The sequence below is a fragment of the Mesitornis unicolor genome, unplaced genomic scaffold (genome assembly GCF_000695765.1).
Source record: "Mesitornis unicolor isolate BGI_N332 unplaced genomic scaffold, ASM69576v1 scaffold15299, whole genome shotgun sequence".
NCBI classification, from domain to species: Eukaryota; Metazoa; Chordata; class Aves; order Mesitornithiformes; family Mesitornithidae; genus Mesitornis; species Mesitornis unicolor.
Genome location: NW_010205396.1, coordinates 11827 through 32980, shown reverse-complemented (window position 1 = coordinate 32980; position 21154 = coordinate 11827). Strand labels below are relative to the sequence as shown.

General features: G+C 38.3%; 1 protein-coding gene across 1 annotated transcript in view; it reads left to right on the top strand.

Annotated features, from left to right (window-relative positions):
• The window catches only part of PIK3C2G (phosphatidylinositol-4-phosphate 3-kinase, catalytic subunit type 2 gamma), a gene marked incomplete at both ends in the record, with an annotated part of 92031 nt that extends 71538 nt beyond the window's left edge, over nt 1–20493 (top strand). Inside the window, 6 exons of the mRNA XM_010191395.1 lie at nt 9444–9624; nt 10967–11074; nt 13350–13442; nt 15267–15396; nt 17494–17630; nt 20324–20493. Coding sequence (XP_010189697.1) covers nt 9444–9624; nt 10967–11074; nt 13350–13442; nt 15267–15396; nt 17494–17630; nt 20324–20493 — 819 coding nt within the window. The remainder of the gene's footprint in view (nt 1–9443; nt 9625–10966; nt 11075–13349; nt 13443–15266; nt 15397–17493; nt 17631–20323) is intronic.
• Between the last annotated feature and the right edge of the window lie 661 nt (nt 20494–21154).

Here is a 21154-nt window from a genome sequence, read left to right as displayed (position 1 = left end):
AGGACCACTAGCTAGCGTAGACATGTCCAGATGAAAGATCGAGAAGAAACAGCTGTATCAGGAAGTAATGTAGAATCAGGATCATAGCTATTCTTGCACCTCTGCTACCTGCATTTAAAACACTACAGACAGGTTCTCTCAGAGAGGCAGAAGCGATGCTGCCTTAAAAGAAATGTTAACTCTGCATGTATTTGGAATGTATCAGACCTCATCTATCTTTTCTTTGCTGTTGGCATCTGACCACTTTGTCTGTAAAAATCTGAGACTCTATTTGAAAGATAACAGCTTTGATTTTAGACATTGTTAAACAAAGCAAATTCTTTTAACTGAGTGCAGAGCAATGAGAAAATTAACAGCCCATCTCAAAATCTACTGCTCTACAGAATAAATTCTTTTGAATGACATAGTATTTGCAAAAAAAAAGTCACTCTCTTTTCCTATTCCCCCCACCCCAAAGATCAGGCCCCTCACTCTACATGCCCAGGATGAGTAATAAGAACAGTAAACTAAAAACTCTAGGATTATGAAGTACAGGTCTGGCTCAGAATGCATGAAGAAAATCTGGAACTGCTCCTAATATGAGCAGCCAAAGGCCATAATGACCTTGTAGAAAGACAATTTTAGTTTTCTCCCCAAAGCTACTTATATATTAATATGTAAAATAAAAGTAAGACCACAACGACAACAGCAAAAAAAGCAAAAAAGTACATACAGTGTTTTGAAGTGAAGTTAACCAAAGTGTTGCAGTGTAACAGTTTAATTCTGCAGTTTCATGTAAATCTGGATTGCCTGGTGCATGCAGAACTATACAGAATTAGTTCTGTGTCATACATTTTGGTTTATGGTGTCATGAGGTATTTTTTGTTCCAGCTGTAAATCTAATGGGAAGCTACAGAAGCTATCCAAAGCCACCTTGGTAGACATGAACTACCCAAACAATAGGCAGGTGAATAAAAACATTCTCATATTCTCCTCAGTGTATTACTGTGGTAACCATGGCCTAAATTCAGATACAAAGTTTAGCAACTCCATTGGCTCTAGCAGACAGCTTGAACCTGGATTAATTTTGCATTTTATTTATATGGTCTGAAAGTAGAATAGCTTAGTCACCTCCTGTATCCAATTAATTGCTGGCATATTTTGACATCATCCCATTAAAGCCATTGAGTCTGCTTATTTTAGTGGTGATTATCCCATCTATTCCCATTCATTGCAAGCTCCCACTGCAGTTACCCAGTGGGAAGAGCACAACAATTTCCGTTATGTCTGGAATGGATGGCACATTGCAGTTCCTGTGCCACAGATTTACTCTAAGCTATTACAAAGATAGATGGTTGGTAGCTTTCAGGCTTGCTGATTCTGGTGTAAGATACCGAAGGAAATTCTGAAAACAGCGTGGCATTTGTTCTGAGGAGAAAATCCACAATTTTGAAACAAGTGCAGACAGGGATGTACCTAGTTTTGTGAGGAAAGCACTGGCAAAGATTAATCCAGGCTTCAAATGTGAAAACTTGAGTGCCATGTTTCTTATTGAATGCAAAATAATACTGCCCCCTTGATAATCTTCATGCAAGTATTAAATGCAACACATTTGTTAAGCAGCTTTTTAAATTATTATTCAGAATACAGGTTTTGGAGAGCTAAGTTAATAATTCTCTTTGATTCTCTTTACTGAGACAGTAGTACCTTTTCTGTTAATAGCTGAGAGCAGTTAGACCTGTAAGTTGCAAGTCTGAGCTTAAGTCATTCTCGGCATTAATGACACTTCAGGGTGAAGGCATTTCATTTCTGTAGCTTTGGATTGATGCTTTATTAGGGTGGGATATTTGGTGGACTGCGAATCTTCAGTCATGGATTCTGAAGTTACCCAAGGTCACTACTATTGTCTACGAATGTTGGAAACAACCACTGGTTCTGTTACATTGGTGTTCCGCTGCAGGTATTTATGTTCATGACAGCATGTTAATAAATTTGGTCCTCTGCTGCTTGCAGACCCCACCTAATGAAGAGAAGCAGACTAGAAAGAGACCAACTTTGCTAACAATTCAGGTTGGTTTGGTTTTTTGGTTTGTTTGGTTGTGTTCTTGGGGTGTTTTTTACAGAATGGAGCAGAAAGAGACAGACACTGTTAGCACTGCTTTTTACTAGATGATTCTTGTAGCACTTATGTTGGCATTAACACATCCATTCAATAAATTGAAGAAGACATGTTCTGAGGATGTTTGTTTCCTGCTTAGACCAGGTAACATCTACTGTGTGGTAGTGACAGTGGTACCTGTGCACCATCATACTCTCCTATTAATTTTTGATACGCAGTTAATTTTCATTTTCAGGGTAAATTCTCTGTCTTGTCCAGACAAAATCAGTTTTATCTGGGGTTCATTTTTTCTCAATACAGAAGAAGTATGTGCAGCTAACTATATTATGTATCAAATAAAACATTTCTCTGCTAGGCAATCTTAGCAGGGATTGGCAATTTACTTGCAGAGCATAGCATAGCCTTCTTTTCCACTGACCTGCTATTATTTTGGTGAGTCAGCAGGACGTGCATATCACAGTTAAGGCATTCAGTGAAAGTGGAGAGAACTGGGTTGATTGAATCTACTGGATTGAGTGATTTGTCCAAATGAATATCGTGTTGCCTTTTTTATAAAGATCTTTGAGAAAAGATTAGCAAATACCAGCAACTAGTCCCTTGGTTCCTGTAGAAACGTGGTGTTTCTCAAGCCTAACCAGCATACGTTATAAGAAGTCTGCAACAATTTTTCATAGTCTAAGGGAGACAAACATGTTAGACATCTGTTCTAAGTTATGTTATAAAAAAGAATCAGAAAAACAAAAGCAAATGCATTGCATGGCCTTTTAAATGAAATTTCACTTTAAGCAGAGGAATTTTCCATTCAAGGGTAATGCTTTGAAAAATGAGTCTATAAAAGCAGCTCTGTTATATGAGAAGCAGGAGGTGAAACTGACTGCAGGTTTCTTCTGTGAAAGGTGTGAAGAGCCAAAAGTGGACAGGTGCTGCAAGCTACTGAACATCTGCTGCTCCTTCATCCTGGAGACTTACTTGGGTAGAAAGATTCAGACAAAATATTGTACCACGCTTCACTCAGTCTACTCAAGAAATGTAAACTTTCATTCTCTTCTTGTTCTAGAATGGAAAGAAGATCGCTGGACGAGGCAGATTTCTGGCAGCTCTCTTGTGCCTCTCCCTTTCTGCTGGCTTTGTACTCGCTCAAAGAAAGGGAGAATGAAAGGGAGTTTGGTCTTGGTCCTTCCAGTCAAGTGGATGACCGCGCAGTGTGTTTCTGTAAAGCTGTGGTATATGCCCAGTACTGCAGTCATTTGGGAGAACTACTATGTCCCTTTTGTCTTTGTTGTATATTAAGTCTTCTGCCTAATTGACTTTACTCCCCATTCTCTCCCGCAGAAATTGTGTTGTTCTCAACATGTTAGGCATTTTGTGCTTCTCAGTAGTTTGATTGTTTTTACGTCTGTTGCTTTGTTGTTTGCCATGCCCCAATAGGTCCACACAGAACAGCGCTGCTGTTTTCTGTGTTTACCTTTCTGACTTGTAGTACATAAATCACATCTTCCTAAAATTTGGGGTTAGTTTAAAAAGGGACCTGCATCTTTTTTTTTAAAGGAAGTTGAGGGAGATAGTCTATATATTTCACTTGAATAACAAAAGACCATGAGAACAGAGGCACATTAAGGCTTTCCAGCAAGGTTAGTGAAATTAAATTTTGCTGTCCAGTGAAGGCTTATCTCACCAAGGCTGTGAAGGAGGCTGGGAACAGATATTACATTGCAACCAGTGCAAGTGTTCCTTTCTGTTCTCTGAAGCAGTAGCTGCCATCCTACAGACTCATTCCTGGAAGCTTCAGCAAGTTCAGTCATCCATCCTAGGCACTGGCAAAGGGATCAGAAAAGCCACAGTCACATTTGCCAGTTTGGCACTTTGCTGCGCTAGAGCTTGGATGTGTCTAAAGAGGCCATGCCTGAGTGGACCAGCCAGCAAGTGAAAAAGATGGGTTCTGCAGACTTGACTGTGCTCTGCAGAGGACTAAGAGGAGTTGCAGGCATCGGGGATGGAGGATGACAGAGTTCTCAGTGTCTGTGCAGTACTATGTTGATATCTATCAAAGGGATTATTCCCGTTATCACTGGCAGGGAAGTAAGAAACTTGTCCAATGCAAACTTGAGGAGATAAAAGAAAAAAAGCAAGAAAGGTTTTACTTGCAACTGAGAAATTAATAGCAGCAGTTGCCCACTCATCCTTATGACCCACCACAGGCTAGATGGAGTCATTAATCTTTAGCTGCACATTTTTGTCGTCTCGCTCATCCTTGTGTCTGCAGATAACTTGCAGTTGGACTTTAAAGCTGCAAAGCGCAAATGCAACCCCACTGGCAAACCACCCCTGTTACTTATTCTTCTGTTGGAAAATGCAAACAGTAAAATGTTCTCTTCAAGGAGTCAAAAATAAAATCCATGGTATAGGTGTGGGCCATAGCTCCATGGCACAATAAAGTACAAAGGACAGCTTAGGAATGTTGCAGAATGAGAATCAAGATGGATGGCAACCTCAGACTTGGAAGCTGTGCAGTGGCAGAGAAGTGTGTTTGTGTGCTAATCTTTGATATGAAGGACTGTGGAGAATCATTTTAAAACAATTATTGCTATAATGAGCAGCATCTAATGTTCTAACTCTCTCTTCTGTGGCTCGTCCTGTCTCCATCTTAGTGAAACGGAAAACAAGCAGGAAATACACCTTTACAACAAAGCACATTGTCTTCCTTAGTCAAGTTTACCAAAGATTGACCAACGACCGTAAGTACCTCAGCACTCACCTTAAAACCCTAAAGCACCTCATTTTCACAGTGTTTCTGAATTCAAAACACCTTAAGCAAAGAGTACACAGAGTGTGTGCTGCTAGGCAGAGCTTTTGTGTAATAAATACCAGACATGACTTGGAAATGAATTAACTAGGGTCACTACTCTGACTTGGACACCACATGTAAATGATGCAGTCAAACTCTACCTCTCTCTTTTGTAGCAGGTAGAGGTTAAAGCTGCAATAAGACACTGGAGTTCCTGGATATTTCTGGGGGTTCTTTTGCTACAGTGTGGTTTACCAGGCTACCTGCAAGGTAATCTATCCTGTCAGGCATTACTCTCTGGTTCACCCTGCTCCTCTTTCTGAAGGAGGCAGGGAACAGATGTTCAAGAGCAGAGTTGTCTGAGCAGCCTCGCTCTTTCACTTGTCTGCCAAATCCAACTCAGAGAGCAGACTGTGCCTGCTGCAAGGCCTTTACAGCACCAACTTCCCTCTCTCCCCACACCACAGAAGAATGAGGCCAGCTCACCTGTTTTGGTACCAAGATCCATTCAATCTAATTCCTTTCCTTTCTTTTTTTTTTCCTCCCCCACTTTTTTTTTTGTTGCTTCCCCTTTTCTCCATAGCTGCTGTTTTAGCCCCGTTTCTCCTTCTCTGACACAGCAGCCAACTCAGCCTGATTCAAACCCACCTTCCCTTCTGCCCTCAGGCAAAAACCTCTCCAGCACACTTCTGTTTCTGTACCCGGAAAAAAAAAAACATACAGATGCTTCTGCAGCTGGAAGTGTTAGAAAATGGAGTTGAAGCCACCTTGCAGCCATGGAGTGGATATGTGCAGAAAGGAAGAGAAGCAGCTGCTTGCAGAAGGACATTGGGGGCATATTTCAGGGCACCCTAGAATCTGACTTGGCGTCTCTGACTGCTGTTAAGGAGGGGCAGTCTAGTTTGTTTCTTTACTGAATCTCAGGTCAGCATCCCTCAGTTTCCAGCACCATTGTGCTATTTCCCAGAAAGTGACTTTGGGACAGTGTATCTGAATTACCCTGGCCTTGCGGGGAATGAGGGCATTTGTCTCAAATGCAGAGAACCCTGAAGAGTGAGGAAGGCTCTCCGTTGTTAGCAGCAAGATCTTCTGTATAGACCTGGCATAAAGCCAGGCTTTTATATTGAATTCTGTCTTGCAGAACCCTGTGAAAATTGTCAGGAAAAAACCAACAACCCAAAACCTTCACGTGTTTCCTTACTGGCAGCCTTGAGTTTTAAATCATTCCAATTTTGTCTTCCTCTGTAACAGCTAGGCATCCTGTCCTAACTTGAAAATTTCATTAGTGTCTTGAGCATTTCTCCATCCTGCAACCTCAGAAGTTGCAGATTTTCCTATCTCCGCTGAGTTCTCGCAATGGCAGGGTGAGAACGTGTGGGCCAGGAAACTGGGAAGACAGAATTGCAGCTGTAAATTTGTTCAGTTGTTGAATAAACATTTCAGCAAAGCCTACAATGAGTCATCACATTAAAAGCTGTCTTTCGTATCCTCCTTGGGACTGCTATTCTAAAATGGATATAAAAGTCAGACCCAGTTAATCCAAAACATTTTGCAAATTAAGGTCTTCAGGCTTTTAAAAGCATACCTACCCCAGTGGGCAGACAGAAGGAAGTTGTGCTGCCTGTACTGCAGTTGCCAGACAGATTTTGAGGGCAGAGCCCCAAATCCCTCATGGGGCCGCTGAGGAAGCACACGCGCTGTCAAAAGCTGCCATGTGGGTTCAGGCTGTGGAGTGCATGCTGGGCTGCAGCTGACATGGAAATGGAATTTAGCAGTGAGATCATCATCAACTTTCCCCATGGACTGGGCTCAAGAAGCAGAAGTGAGAGGATTCAGACTCTGTACATCCTCTGTCCTCATGTACACCTTATGCATAAGCTACCTGAATCTAGCCCTTAATTCTTTCTCAGGTCCAAAAGAAATCTTTTTATTTTATGTGTATATAAGCTTATTTTCTGTGAACACTCAGCCATAACAATCAAAAAGAAGGATCTTATAAGTTGATCTGCCTTATGCAGGGAGTAGCTCTGTTTAAGATAAGTTTTGCTGTTTGTTTTTTGGGTTTTTTGTTGGGTTTTTTTGGGGTTTGCTATTTTGCTTCCTGTATGTGAAATCCTAAGCCTTTCATTTTAGGGGAAAAAAAGAAGTTGTTTTAATGTTCTGTGTATTTGAAAGGATTAAAGGGACATCTCAAACATGAAAAGGCAGCCTTTCTGGGTTCCCTAAATATGTACTGTTAAAAATGGAGTAGGTGAATTAGTGTTATCTAGATGCTCGGGAGCTGATTCCAATGCAAGCCTAAGCGCAGACAGAAGATTCTGCACCAATGTAACTTGGCCAGTTCCAAATAGGTAGTCACAGTGATGTCATATTTTTGTAGCTGCACGTGCACTTGTCTTTCTAGGGCAAAAGTGAACAAGTTCATTCTGCCTGTGCTCCAAGAGAAATGCAAGCTGTTTGGCTGGACTAAGGCTGCTCCAGTAGACTAAAATTCCTGCCTGTGTGACAGTTTGGACTGTGCCAATAATGCTTCTGTTTAAAAAACCATCACCAAGACTATTCCTGACTTGCTATTGGAATGGAGAGAGTATGCTCTTGTGTTAAGTCACCTTCTTTGCCTACAACTAAGCTAAAAGGCCACTGCAGAATGTGATTCAGTAGCCTAAACATAGGCCATTTTACACAGCATAGGGCATCTGAGACATCTGCATGGGAGTGGCACACATGAGATATTGCCTCTATTGGACTCACAGCCTTCCAAGGTAATAGCTGGATGCCAAATAGGATTTCCAAAGACATCTAAAATAGCATGAGGTATCTATATTCAAGCAAATGAATCCTATCCTGTGGAATCTTGGACTTGCTCTGCTTGAAATCTGCAAGAAGTAGTTTATCCCCCACCATATATATGTGTGCTCTCGGCCTTCTTCAGTTTGTGGAAGGTTCAGGACAAGAGGACACAGCTACCTCTGTGTGGTGGGGTTTGCCTTCCACCAGGCACTGCAATGAAAATTTGTATTTCTTTCTGATCCAAAAAGTAATTATTTGTTTTTACTAGTCTACAGAAAGAAAAGTCCTTTCAGTCTCCTCCAGAGAGTGCTGATGATAAACTTCTCATGTTTCTTCCCTTTCATGTCTAGACATTTCTGGTAGAAACACCACATATTCTTTTAGGATTTCCAGTACTTATAAACCTTTAGGTGTTCAGAGGTTTTGTGTAACTGGAAAGGCTTTTCAGAAACCAGTAGGTGATATTATTCTGCATTGAATTATGTAGGAAAAGAGGACCTAGGAGGTTCATTGCCTTATAAAAGATGTCAGGAATCCCTTATCACCAAAAGATGCATGACCTGTGGTAGCAACATTGCGATGCCCTATATATGATTTGAAAGAGTTGAAGTGTCTATAGGAATTATGATTTTTTTACCTTTAAATATCAGTGCTTGATATATATGTTGTTCTTGCTTTTTATTAAGTAACATATTCATATTTGATGTGCCTTGAAAGTGAACAATTTCTCTGGTTGTGAGAAACTAGCATTAGTTGTTAGGTTTGAGTAACCTCATCAGGTAAGGAAAACTGCATTAAGATTCAGATGTTTATAATGCATTTAAGGTTTGAGATATTCTTAAGGATGAAGTTGTGGAGAGGAAAGTTTGGACAAAAGCAAAGAGCATTCCAGCAGTCCTTCAGACAAAGGGAAATTCCAGGCAATAGGCAGGATCTTAGTAGCAATATAAAGCTGGTGATTTCATCTATACTTATAAAAATGAATCAAATGTGGGCAAAACCTCTGGTCCACGTAATGAAAAAAATAGCCAGCGATCAATTAAATTAATTTAACAAAAACTAAATCCCACAGCTTTCCTGGCTCAAATGAATGTGTCATTGGAGGAGACTGTGGTAAACATTCAAAAAAATATTTTTGGGGCTTTATTTCTGATTTTTATGTTGGTAATAATTCCAGTTCCAAAGCTTTTACAAACTTCAGTAGAACTAAGAGCTGAGTTTTTGCTCTAGACCAGCACTTACCAGTAAAGAAAGGAAAAAAGTGGACTCATTTCATTTTTTTTAGCAGTATAGCCAATTTCAGAAATGTCTTCTCAACTTAAAATAGTGAACTGGAACTGATGATATGTCTGAGACTAAAATGTCCTTTAAATGCACCTCCTAGCTAAAAGATGTGCTTGTAAGTGAACTGGCAGGAGAGGAAAAAAGAATAGATTTAGGGATATATATTTAAGAATGGACTTCAAAAAATACAACTTATTTTCACTTTGTCAACTTTTCTTGCAGAAATAAGAAGCAATACAGGTGCTGCGCTATACATGACAATAAGAAACGGCAAGCTTCTATTGATTCAACACACTCGAATCTCATTAGTTATCAAATGGGACTTGAGTACTGCCAACAAAGAAACAGCATTTTCTCTTCATTCTCTGCTGCACAATGTCACCAAATAGAGATTAGTCTGGAGTGCATTTATTGTTCCTGCTAGAGGTGATATGAAACAAAAATCAGTTTTAGATACACAGATGTTTTTTCCTCTCCTTCCTTCAGGCTGTTGAAGAATGCACAGAATGAAGTTCATTTCAAAATCTGGTATCAGAAACTACTGGCTGCTCTCCAATTCTGTGCTGGAAAGACCCTGAACAATGAGCTTTCTAAGGAGGAGAAACTTGTCCGAATTCTGAAAGATATTGCCAAAAAAGTAAAAGCTGCCAATGACCGGAAAAGAAAGGTTTGTTAACAAAAAATACCTCCCCTTCCATCTAAGTTTCTTCAGGTAATTTTATTTTTTCTAAGGTGACACCTTTTTTTGTAATGCTCTTTACACAGATAAACCCAAGAATCTACTAAAATTTGTAAAATTCTGTGCTGCTCTGAAAACAAGTAAAGCACATGCATTTAATGGGACAACTCTCATTACTGTTACTCTTGAGGTCTGCAGATCTTTTAAGATATTTAATTTCCTTTACCAATGCTTTCTCAACGAGACTTGGAGGTGGTTAGTAATAATGGCAACAAAGCTGATTAACATTTTTCTGAAAGGAGCACTCACATTCAGCACCTCATCCCAAAATATTTGACTCCTCTAGAGCTGTAGTGTTTCTTGAAAACTTTGCTAAGAATTGACAGGTTGAACATCCTCGTTTCTTAGCAAAGCCAACAAAGTGTGCAGTGTACTTAATATCTCAAATATAGCATTTAGCAACTAATACTGTACACATATCTGCAGAGATGCCTTCCTGGCAGTAGAAAGCTTGCAATTGTCTTTTCCAGTGGGTGCAGCTTTTATATTGCGTAGGTACGTTTTCAATTCAAAACTGTTAATTTTCCAAGACAGCTGTTGTTACTTACCTGATGTATAAAACTTCTTGCTGAGATCTCAGCAAGACAGACCAGAAAACCAAATACTACTATATCAGTCACTGCTGGTTATCATGAAAGTTATAATGAATTCTTTTTGCCTTGTTAAGGATTCACATATTTTCAAAGGATTTTTCAGAAAACCCTATGTTACTGCTGAGAGCAACAAAGCAAATAAGGAAGTAAAAAGACAAAAATATTTGCAAAGAGAAAAATCCATGTAAAGAAAAAGAAATAGTTGTGATATGTTATACATTACTGATGCATAATTCAGATTTGAGAGATTAATCTCAAAGCTGCAGTTACTGTGATACTGAGAAGCTCCCAAACCTTGCAGTTAACACACCTACAGTTAGGCAAGGGAGATCCCAGGGTTGAGGCAACAAGTTGTTCAGCAAGGCAAAAAAGATGTGAGATGCAGCAGAGCAGGTGCAAGGCTAATCAGCCCCTACTGAAGGGTATTGAATCTGAACCTATATGATAATATAACCTGGTAGTGCATCTAGGCAATACAAGCATGAATGTGGAGGAAAGTAACGGTTCTTATTTTTAATAACTGCACCTCAGTGTCACCTCATTAGCTGTTATAAGGTTACATGGATGCTACTAGCTCCAGAAATTGTACTGCTTGATTAAAATATAGAAAGACAGTAAACAGCTTAAAAGCTGGTGTTATATTCTTTCATGTTGCCATAATGATTCACATGTTACAGGAGGTGTTAAAAGTGGAACTCAACAGACTTCAGCAATTCTTCCAGGAGGTAAAGGTTTGCCGGCTTCCCCTGAATCCTGCACTTCTTGTCCAAGGCATAGAGGCAAATGTAAGTCCAGCTCATGCGATGGATTAAATTTGTAATTTTTTAAATTTTATTTCTTTTTTTAGTATAAAGGTGGGGAGGGAGTGAATAGTTGCATTGACTGGGAAATAATTTTACAGATATGAAGCATGAGTCTTCTGGTAAACTGACATCCAGTCTAGTCCCCTTGAAACTGGGGGCCTTTGTTGGAGGCAGACGTGAAGGGAACAGGTGGGGTCAGTGTGGCATGCATGTCTCACCTTGCACAGAAGCAGCAGCAGTGCAGATTTCAGACTCTGAGCAGCCTGCTTCCAGCTCAGCCACCCTGCCGTGGCATTGGGATTGGCAAGGACATCTGGGTCCCTTGAAGCTGAGACCTGCTTACCATCTTGCCCAGGTGGCTCTTGGCAGTTTTTTCTCACCTAAGACTTTCCTCGCAAATGGGAGCAGCTAAAGGTCTGGAGCTAGCTCTCTTTTTGCTGAGGTGAGAATAGACACATGACTGAGAACTGCTAAAATATTAAATGTTCACAGTAACTTACCTGTGTTTATGACCCCTGTTAAAAATGACTTAAAAATAAGGAAACAGCAATGCTCTTTAGTGTTACTTGACTTTCCTTTGACCACAGTACTAAGACTCAGTTATTCATTGTGTAGAAATGTTATCATAAACAATATTATGCCAGGAATAAGCTGTTCCAGCTCTGGAGAAGGAAAAGGTATCCAGCAGCAAGAGAAAACAAAGCTGAAGTGCCATATATATTAGCAGTTATAGCTGCCTAATTACAGCAATTCGTGCTCTATTTTTGTTCGCCTGCTCATTATCCACAGTGGACCTGATTCTAAGAGGTGCTGAACCCTTCAATTGCCTTTGACCTGTGATTCTCCGAGTAATTGCTATTCAGCCTTGATCTTGCTGAGAACAGAGGTCTTCCAGCACCCCGCAGGTTTGGGCCAATTGTGTATGATATAAGTCAGAAGAATTTGAAGCCTGCTGCTTCTCACTGCTTTCAGGTTTTTTGGAAATAAAGACTAATGGGAAGGTATCTCGCCATAGAGTCATGCTATTTATACTGAACCAGCTTGCCTGGACAGATACAAAATGTTTAAATATATGTCTCCAAAGAGAGTTCTTTTTTTTCATTCTTCTTATATCATTATAGGGCATTATCTTGCTATAAATATATGCAGCTTCTTGATTGAACTGTATGTCAGTGTAATCATGCAAATTAGAATTTTTAAGTGCTTATAATTACCTGAACTTAATTCATTTTGGTATCATCTATTGATTTTACTCGTAGCAAGCACTGCTCCCAGCTCTGTCAGTAGTGCATTATCTCACAGAAACCTTTCAGGCACTTATTGAGACATTTCAATTGGCAAAATTCCATAGGGGGTCAGGATTTCATCATCAATAATAGCTATTGGACGTTGCAGAGGTATGATGTGGCTAAGATGGTATTTGAATGTTTGCACCACGCTTTGAGATGTTTAAATGAGAAGCAAGAGACAGCTGTGTCGAGTAGTGTGTTTGTTCAAATTAGCCTCCATTACACTCCACCCGGTAAGGACAGCAGTAGCTCCTATGGGGCCCTCATTATTTCTAGAAACCAAGCCATTAATTTACTATTGTCTTTGGTTGTTTTTTCAGTGAGTTTTCCCACTCCCCCTTTTTTTTTTAATGATGATAATAATACCACCCTGCCTTACACAAGATTTGCAGTGCTTGACTCATTAACACTTTTTGAGGCCTTCAGGTGGAAGGAGCTGTAGGGCACGAGAAGTCAGAGTTTATGTTTAATTAAGATAAATTCCACATAAAATAGATAGTGATTTTCAGAATTTTCTGTATTTTCAGGCAGAGTAAGGTCACCAAAGAAATTAGCAGGTTCTTTGCTCCATAAAGATTATATGATGGGGTAATATTTTTTGCAGAAAATAATAGGACTGAAGGCTTTTCAGTGCTTTAAGGTTTCTCATTAGATAAGTCTTATGTACTTCATCCACTTAGTCCCAACCAAAGTTTATCATTAATAGAGCTGGGTGAAAAATGAAAAACAGTTAGTACAGAAAGTATTATCCATTCATATCGTCTGATTATTGAGTGAAACAAATTGTCTGGGGAAAAGAATTCTCCTGATCCAGTTAACTCTCAATAATATAAAGAATTATTTAATTTTGTTGTCAGTGCTACTGAGCAGTATTTAAAGATGGTAACCTTTTTGGAGGTATTGTATTAGTCTGATTTTTGTATATGTGACACTGTTGTTCTTCTCTCTCATCCTTTTTTTACCTGAAGTCATGTTCATATTTTACGTCCAATGCTTTTCCATTAAAAATCTCCTTCATCAATGCAAATGGTCCAAGTGGAAACATCAATGTTATTTTTAAGGTATGTTCTTCCTCTAATCTTCAGTTTCTTTTTATGGGAAATGTTGATTTGAAATTCACATTATTTATGTCTTAAATCTTGAGCCTGAGAATGTTTGATTTGGCTATGCTGTTCACCTTTCCCAATTATTTTTGACACTAGAAGTTTTATCTGAATGTGCTGAGGCAATGCACTGAAGTATCAACTTTTTGATCTGTAGAGAATCAAACAACTTCTCGCAGTTGTTTTTATTTGTGAAGACAACCAGGCTAAAACATTAATCTTATATTTTAAATCTAGTTTATTTATTATACTGAAGTCAGAGAGCAAGTCTCAGAGAAAAGATAGTTCAGAAGGACTGAATCCAGTAGCCTTGTCCATATGTCTCTAACCACTGTGGTGTTAGAGGCTGCATTTGCTACAGAACCAGTTCAGCCTCTATGAGCCAGCATGGGAGAATGGGCTGAGGAAGAGGGAGGCAGAGGGAACAGCAGAGGAGCTCTGTCTCATTGGAGTTACTTAGGAGAACTGACTCTGAAAGTAAACTCCGGTTTATTTTCCTTCAGAGCTTTATTGTTCAGGACAGTGCCATGTCCATCTGCAAAAGACAATACATGAAATCTAAAGGTACTTTCAAAAAAGCAAAATTCTTCCATAACAGTGGATACTGTTTTGAGAGAACACTGAAGTTCATAAAATGGCTTATGGACACAAAATTACAGTATTATTCCTGCTCAGTAATATTCAACAACCAACCAACTGTCCGGTTGCTGCAGACATATTATAGCTGATGTCACCTTCACCAGTCAGCAAACAATTGTGTTAGAGCATCTTTTACTGGTACTATAGTTCCATTGTTTGTTCATGATGGGTAATGCATACATAAAATGATAAGCACTCATATAGTACTAAATTGTCTACTGACTCTATGTGAGTGAAAGAGGCAAGGCAAGTGGAGAGAATAAGATTTTTCTCATGTTTAGGTACTAAAAAAAAAATAAAAAAATTAATTGGAATAAAGATTAATTGGAATTAAAGATTCTTTAAGTGAAAGACAAGTACATTTTTTATAAGAATAGTTTGTCTCCTCGAGTGTGCATTTCATAGCATTTAATGTCTGTACATTAGAATGCTTATATAAAAGAATGTAATAGTAGAATAAAGCACTTAAAAATACCAGTAAAAGTCACAGGTATTTTAGATGAGGTGTGGAGGAGAAAACAAAAAAAGCAGGGCTTTTGTTTTCACAGGCCATTTACTCAGCCATGGTTGAAGATTATCTCTTCATTACCTCTTGTGGCTACAATTAAAGCCCCATTTCACTATGATTGTTGTTTGACCGACTCCATGGGGAGAGCAGTCAACACTGCATCACTGTTTGAAACTGCATATGAATCATGTCATGGATGAAATATAAATTCATGATAAAAATCCCCTTCAGGATGCTGCAAATACTGAGCTGTGAAGCTTAACGTTGGACAAATACTGTCATTTATGAAAAGGGATCTAGCATTAGGTAGACTTTAAAAAGCAACTAAATTAGGATCCTATCTCCGGATTAAATTTTCTAACTCTAATAATTACTTAGGAATAATAAGCAGAAAGGCTGCAGTTAGTCAGGGAACATTTGTTACCATCTCAGTGTCTGCCAAAGCTGTTTCTGCCTATGTGTGCCATTTAGTCTGTCCTTTTCTGACATAGAAAGATACTTTGCAACTTTGAAGAAAAACAAGAGGGAAAATGAATGTAGCTATTTTGGTGAGGGAAAACAATCCAAATTAAGTAGGAAGTTATTTCTCTCTGTAATTGAAGGAGAAACCTGAATTTTTGGTGCAATTTTAACAGATAGGCGATGATCTACGTCAAGATATGCTGGTTCTGCAAATTATTCGAGTGATGGACAGCATTTGGCTTCAAGAAGGACTGGATATGCAAATGATCGTTTATAGGTGTTTATCTACAGGAAAGGGCCAAGGTTGGTTTTACATTATGAAAACTACCTGTATTACATTAGTCATATGTCATGTAAACTGCAGTATACAAAAATCTTCCCTTTAACTTTTATTTTCATGGATGTCCTATTTAACTTTCCCCTTAAAGAAAAAAACAGATACTCAGAATTTTTGTTGCTCAGGCCCTAAATTGTATACTTGCCTTCTCCAGAATGCTCTTCTTATTTATTCATTCTACATCTCCAGAATAAGTGCAACTATGCTCATTGAATTTTATAGCTGCTTAGGCTAACATTTTCCAAAAGCCTCAACACCATCAGCTTGCACCAGATTCTTAAAAGTAAGTTCACACATCAAAAAGAGAGCTTTGGAGAGAATTGGCCATAGCTACTGAAGTTTTAATCCAGTGTGATCCTGTATAGATGCTTAAATGAATCTGGATGCATGTGGCTACAGAAAGTACCTGTAGACAAGTGATGACAGCTTCACAGTGCTGATTTTGAAATATTACTCTTGTGATTTATGCCTCTTAGGGCAGGTCTGACTCATCTGAAAGCTTTATTTCTCTCTTTTATGGTTGTTGTAGCAGAGCTGTAGCAGGGATACCGATTGCTTGCTAAAGAAATTTACTGACAGCAATAAGCTTACTATTTTTTACTGACTCTCCAAATCTTTTACTGAAAATAATCCTTGCACAAATGGAAGACTGATGTATCCAGATTACCTACTGTACAAAAACTACCAAAAAAAATCATTGCTTTCTGAGCCGCAAAGAGGAAGTGAGAGAGTGTGAATGATCTGAAGGAGCTAGGAGGCAGTATAGATGAGTTCACACATGTGGCAGTTGGTTAGGGTGACCTGAAAATGACTCCTTCCTTCTTTGCAGGGGTGGGAGTCGAAGCTTGAAGCCTTCTGCTTCAAAGGCAAATAATACAGGAATGCAATTTCTGAACATGATATTATAGTCTCTCTTATATAGTAACACGTAATTTGATTTTTGCCAAGAAAGATCCAGGGATTATCTGCAAATAATAGTCTCTGTCTGACAGTCTCTTCCTTTCAGCACCATAGCAGCAGAAAACCTCTCAGGGTCTGACAGATTTTCCTCACAATGTCTTTCCTTATGAACTACAGAAGTGTCAATATAATCGATCTACAGTTAATGATTAAGGATAAAAGGACCAAGTGACATGCCTGTGTCCCATACAGGAGGTGCTAAAGTAGCCTTGTGTCCCCAGGTCTTCCAAGTTCTAGCCTAAAGACTTGCTCCATGGGCCATCTTTTCTACACAAGGGAGATAAGAGATGATAATTTCATAGCCATGGGAACATGGAAATCAGTTTTCATAGAAATGTGAAAAGCAGATAAAACACTGCTAGGATCTCACTTTCCCAGCATGGTACAGTAGAGGAGCCTGTCACCAACTGAAATTGTTAGAGGAAGGCCTTCCTGTAATGCGGAGCTCTGGGCTGATGAACCAGGGGACTACACACAGAGACAAGGACAGATGTCTGGCAAGCCAGGTCTCAGTTCCAAAAAAGGAATTAAGTGCATATAGTAGAGGCAGAGGATTCAAGTGAAGCATTGCAAAATGCTTGGCTTCTCTCTGCCCTTCAAAGTCCCAGTTTGTGTCATCTTGGGTCAGACTAATTTCTGTGCTATCTAGTGTCCCTTCTCCCAGCTGTGATCAGCATCACATAGTGCAGAAAAATTTGTGCAGCATTCTTGACAATAAACACATACGAAATAACTTTATAGTTCATAGTAAATGGCTGATCCTATTTTTTATAGATTTTTGTTGTTTGGGTACATATTCTACCCACTTTGAATCTTACTACATTTTTGGCCTTGTCGGATTGAGCTAGGTATTTCCACAGTATTGTTGTTGGTGTTTTTATTTCTCATTTGCAGAACTACCACTTTTTAACTAAATGTCCTTTGTGTCCAAAGAGAAAAACAGTTCTGCGCTATATTTTTTATTGCATTCATTATTTTATAAGCTTTTAAGCATGTCTTTTTGTGTTCATGAAATGATCCAACAATAGGCAGTATGCATTGATGGTCTTCGTATCTTTTTCAAGTTGAAGTTTTTTCATGTGAACTCTTTTCTGTCTGATTAGGATTGGTACAGATGGTGCCAGATGCTACCACACTGGCGAAGATCCACAGGGAGTCTGGTCTGATAGGACCATTGAAAGAAAACACAATTAAAAAATGGTTCCGTCATCACCATCCTCTGGAATCAAGTTACCAAGAGGTAACATCATAATGATGCTTATTATACATTTCATGTTTTATCATGGGAAGAAAACAAACCAAATGACAGTAAGCAGCAAAATCAAATGACTCAGACACAAGACAAACAAGTCGCATGTATAAAAGCCAGGGAACTGACTTAAATGCCACTCTCTTTCTAGGGAGTTACTACTGTGGATCAAATGCATTGTAATGCATTTTCTATAAAAATGTGTCATAAAGATGTTTTGAAGTTTAGTAGAAAAATGAAGAGAAGCTGAAGTGGAAATTAAGTATTGAACTCAAAAACTTTTCTTTTTTAGGTCACTCTCTAAATACATTATTTTGTATAAACCATGTGAGGTCTCGGTGGATTTTCTGTATTTGGAAATGACCATGTCAATACACACAGTTTTAGAAAGCTATTTTTTCAAAACTACCTTGTCTTATGACACACAAGATCATGCTTTTCATGTGATGTTGTGAAATCCCATGTAATGCATTAGATTTTGTGAAACTAGACATTATGCATGAGCCAAAAAAAATTTGAATTTTTATTTATGGAAGCAGAGGTCTCTCAAGAAATTCTTTCTATTCATTCTCTGTTGTCTGAGGGTTATGAAAAGCCTTTTAATGTTTGTGATGCTGGGACAATTTTTAGAAAACTTCTCCATGCCCACAGTAGATTAGTTGCCAAAATCTTAAATTTCAAGGGGAGCTTTGAGTGTTCACCACTCTGAAAATGAAGTGCTTTTATAACAGTTTATTAGTGAATGTATAGCATAAATATGTTTGATAAACTTTAGTAATTTTGTAATTGTTCCATAAGCATTTGTTCATCCACATTTTCAGTAAAGAACACTTGAATTCCTAGTGTGTTATCTTTGTTCAGTTAAACAGGAACAATCTTTATAGATTTTTTTTTTTTTACAAGTTTGTTTGTAAGGTTATGGTAGCAGTGCAGCCGACATTTCAGTTGGAAAGTGAGATACTATTAGTTATTGATTGAACCTGATTTCTTGCTGCTGCTGCTGTTTGCAAAAAGTACCATTAATGTAGAATATTCTAAAACCAATTTATACCCATTTTCTTTCAATTTTTTAATATATAAAATACAGTTAGATCTGATTGCATAGGGCGTACATAAAATTACTAGTCTACAATCACCTTGCACTCACTGGTGAATGAACCTTTCTCTTTCACTCCTTAATAATTTTTCACTCATACAATACTGTTTCTGAAGTGCTCAAAAAACTCATGCAGAATAAGCTTTAATATCCTCATTTTACAGTTGGGTGAACAAAATCACAGAAAGCTTAGGTGTTTTATCCAAGGTCATCGAAATGAGTAAGTAATACAGTTAGACATAAAATTCACCCAACACTTGTGCTGTGGCCTAAGTCTTCCACGGTGCTGTCATCTGTAGCAGCCATTGCAGGTGGCACCCTGGCATCTACAGGGAAATCCTGAATGCCTAAATAATGATTTACCTTAGCAAACTTAGGTTTTGTCCAAAAACATAAAGGTCACAGATTAGGATTGTTTGGGTTTCTATATAAGTGAATCACATTGTGGTTGAGATTCATGGGAGATTAAGACTTCTGAATAAGTACTTCATTTTCAGTTCTTAAACTGTAGTAGGTAAGGTTAAAAAAAAGACAAAAGCTATTCCTTATGCTTTGTAGCATAGAAGATTGATCATCAATTGAATCAGAAATAGCTCTCACTTGAGAGAGGACACTGAATTTGTGTGTTGTAAAAGAGGCTGAGTAGATTCTTCTACTCAGAAAAGTCTCAGTTTTCAAATACTTCACGCTGAAGTTAACAGAAAATTTGGAAACCACCTATGAGTGTCTGGTTGGCAGATCATTAGCTTGTACTTTTTCCTACATATATTGTGGGCTCATTTTTGGCAAAGAGCAATGCTACAATTTAATGTTGTAAAAAGCTTCATGAGATAGATCTGAATGAGTCAATCTATTTACATGAAGCAGACTAACTATGAAAGTAAGCATCTCCACCATGTAGAAGAGCATCAGAGGAGTAGGTTATGGTCAACATGACTGCTGGACTGGTTTTTGGTTTAATTACTGTCTTGAGTCTCTCTTACATGACACTAGATTTGATCCCATAGTCTATTCAGATTGAAGACACTATGAGCCTTTAGCCTCTGTTTCAGTTAATTTCTGTAAAATGGGGTTTAATTCTTTGAGCAGGAATGTTGTGAGACTTGATTAATTAGGATTTGAGAAAGGCAATTGAGTTCTGAAGAAAAAAGACCTACGTAGGTACAGAACAGTATAGTGGATGTAAAATAACCTTACTTTACAAAGCAAATGGTTAAATTTGTGTATTTACACCTAATTTCCAAACAATTGTTTTTACAATATACATGCAGGCTATTAAACAGAAATTGCCAGCTTCCTGCCAAGCAGCCTGCTTCTCTTAGGTATGTTGCATCTGAGAAGTTTTCCATAGAATTCCAAGTATCTGTAAAACACAAGGTAAAAACCTTAAGCATAAAATTGTTCTTGCACTCTGACTTTGAAGTCTGTATATTACTTGTTTAAGTACCATTCCTACAAACACCTGTCTGTTAAAATTTTAGCAACGTAACTGGTATTTGTAGAGCTACAATTTTTGGTTTTCTTGTTAGCATCACAAACAAATATATCGCTGTATATGTCCAGTAAATGCTTTTGTTTCACTAACTAGGCAATAAGGAATTTCTTTTATTCCTGCGCTGGCTGGTGTGTTGTTACCTTCATTCTGGGAGTCTGTGATCGACACAGTGACAACATAATGTTGACAAATGCTGGACACATGTTCCACATAGATTTTGGAAGATTTTTAGGTCATGCACAGACGTTTGGAAACATAAGAAGGTTAGTATCTATAGTAACGCACATATTAAACTTTAAAGCAATGGTCTGAAATTTCACAGTGTTATCAACACCCAGGGAAAAAATTGAAATGAGATCATGCTTTTTTTTTTCCTTTCTGAATTTTCCAGAACAACATATTTTCACTATTCACAAAACCACTAAAAAAATACAAGAATGACTGGTAAAGGAATTAAAATGAGATGTTGGAGATCCCCTTTCAGTCTAAAAAAAAAACAAACCCAAACAGACCCTAAATCCTTGCTTAGTCAGAGATTTGAATGATGCCGTTCAGTAGTGACCGGAACAGTAGACTGGCCTACGCCAAAAGAAATCTGATGTCCATTGTTTTTTCCAACAGAGGAGTGTTCTTATAATGAATTCAAAACCATAGATGTGTCCAGTTAACCACTTTCTTCCCACATTCAGAGAAGAAACCAAATTTTCCAAATGGACATAGAGAATAATTATACTAGGCCTCTGCGGGTAAAATTGCAAACTTTTTCATTATCTTTTGGAGTTTTATATCTAACCACACTTTGCTGAGGGACTGTTTTGCAAATATCTAATTTTATCTAAACAAGACTGTGTTTTTTTAATGTTTTTATTTATTTGTGATGTGACTATCCTATGATAAAGATAAATAAAATAGTGTGATCGTGTG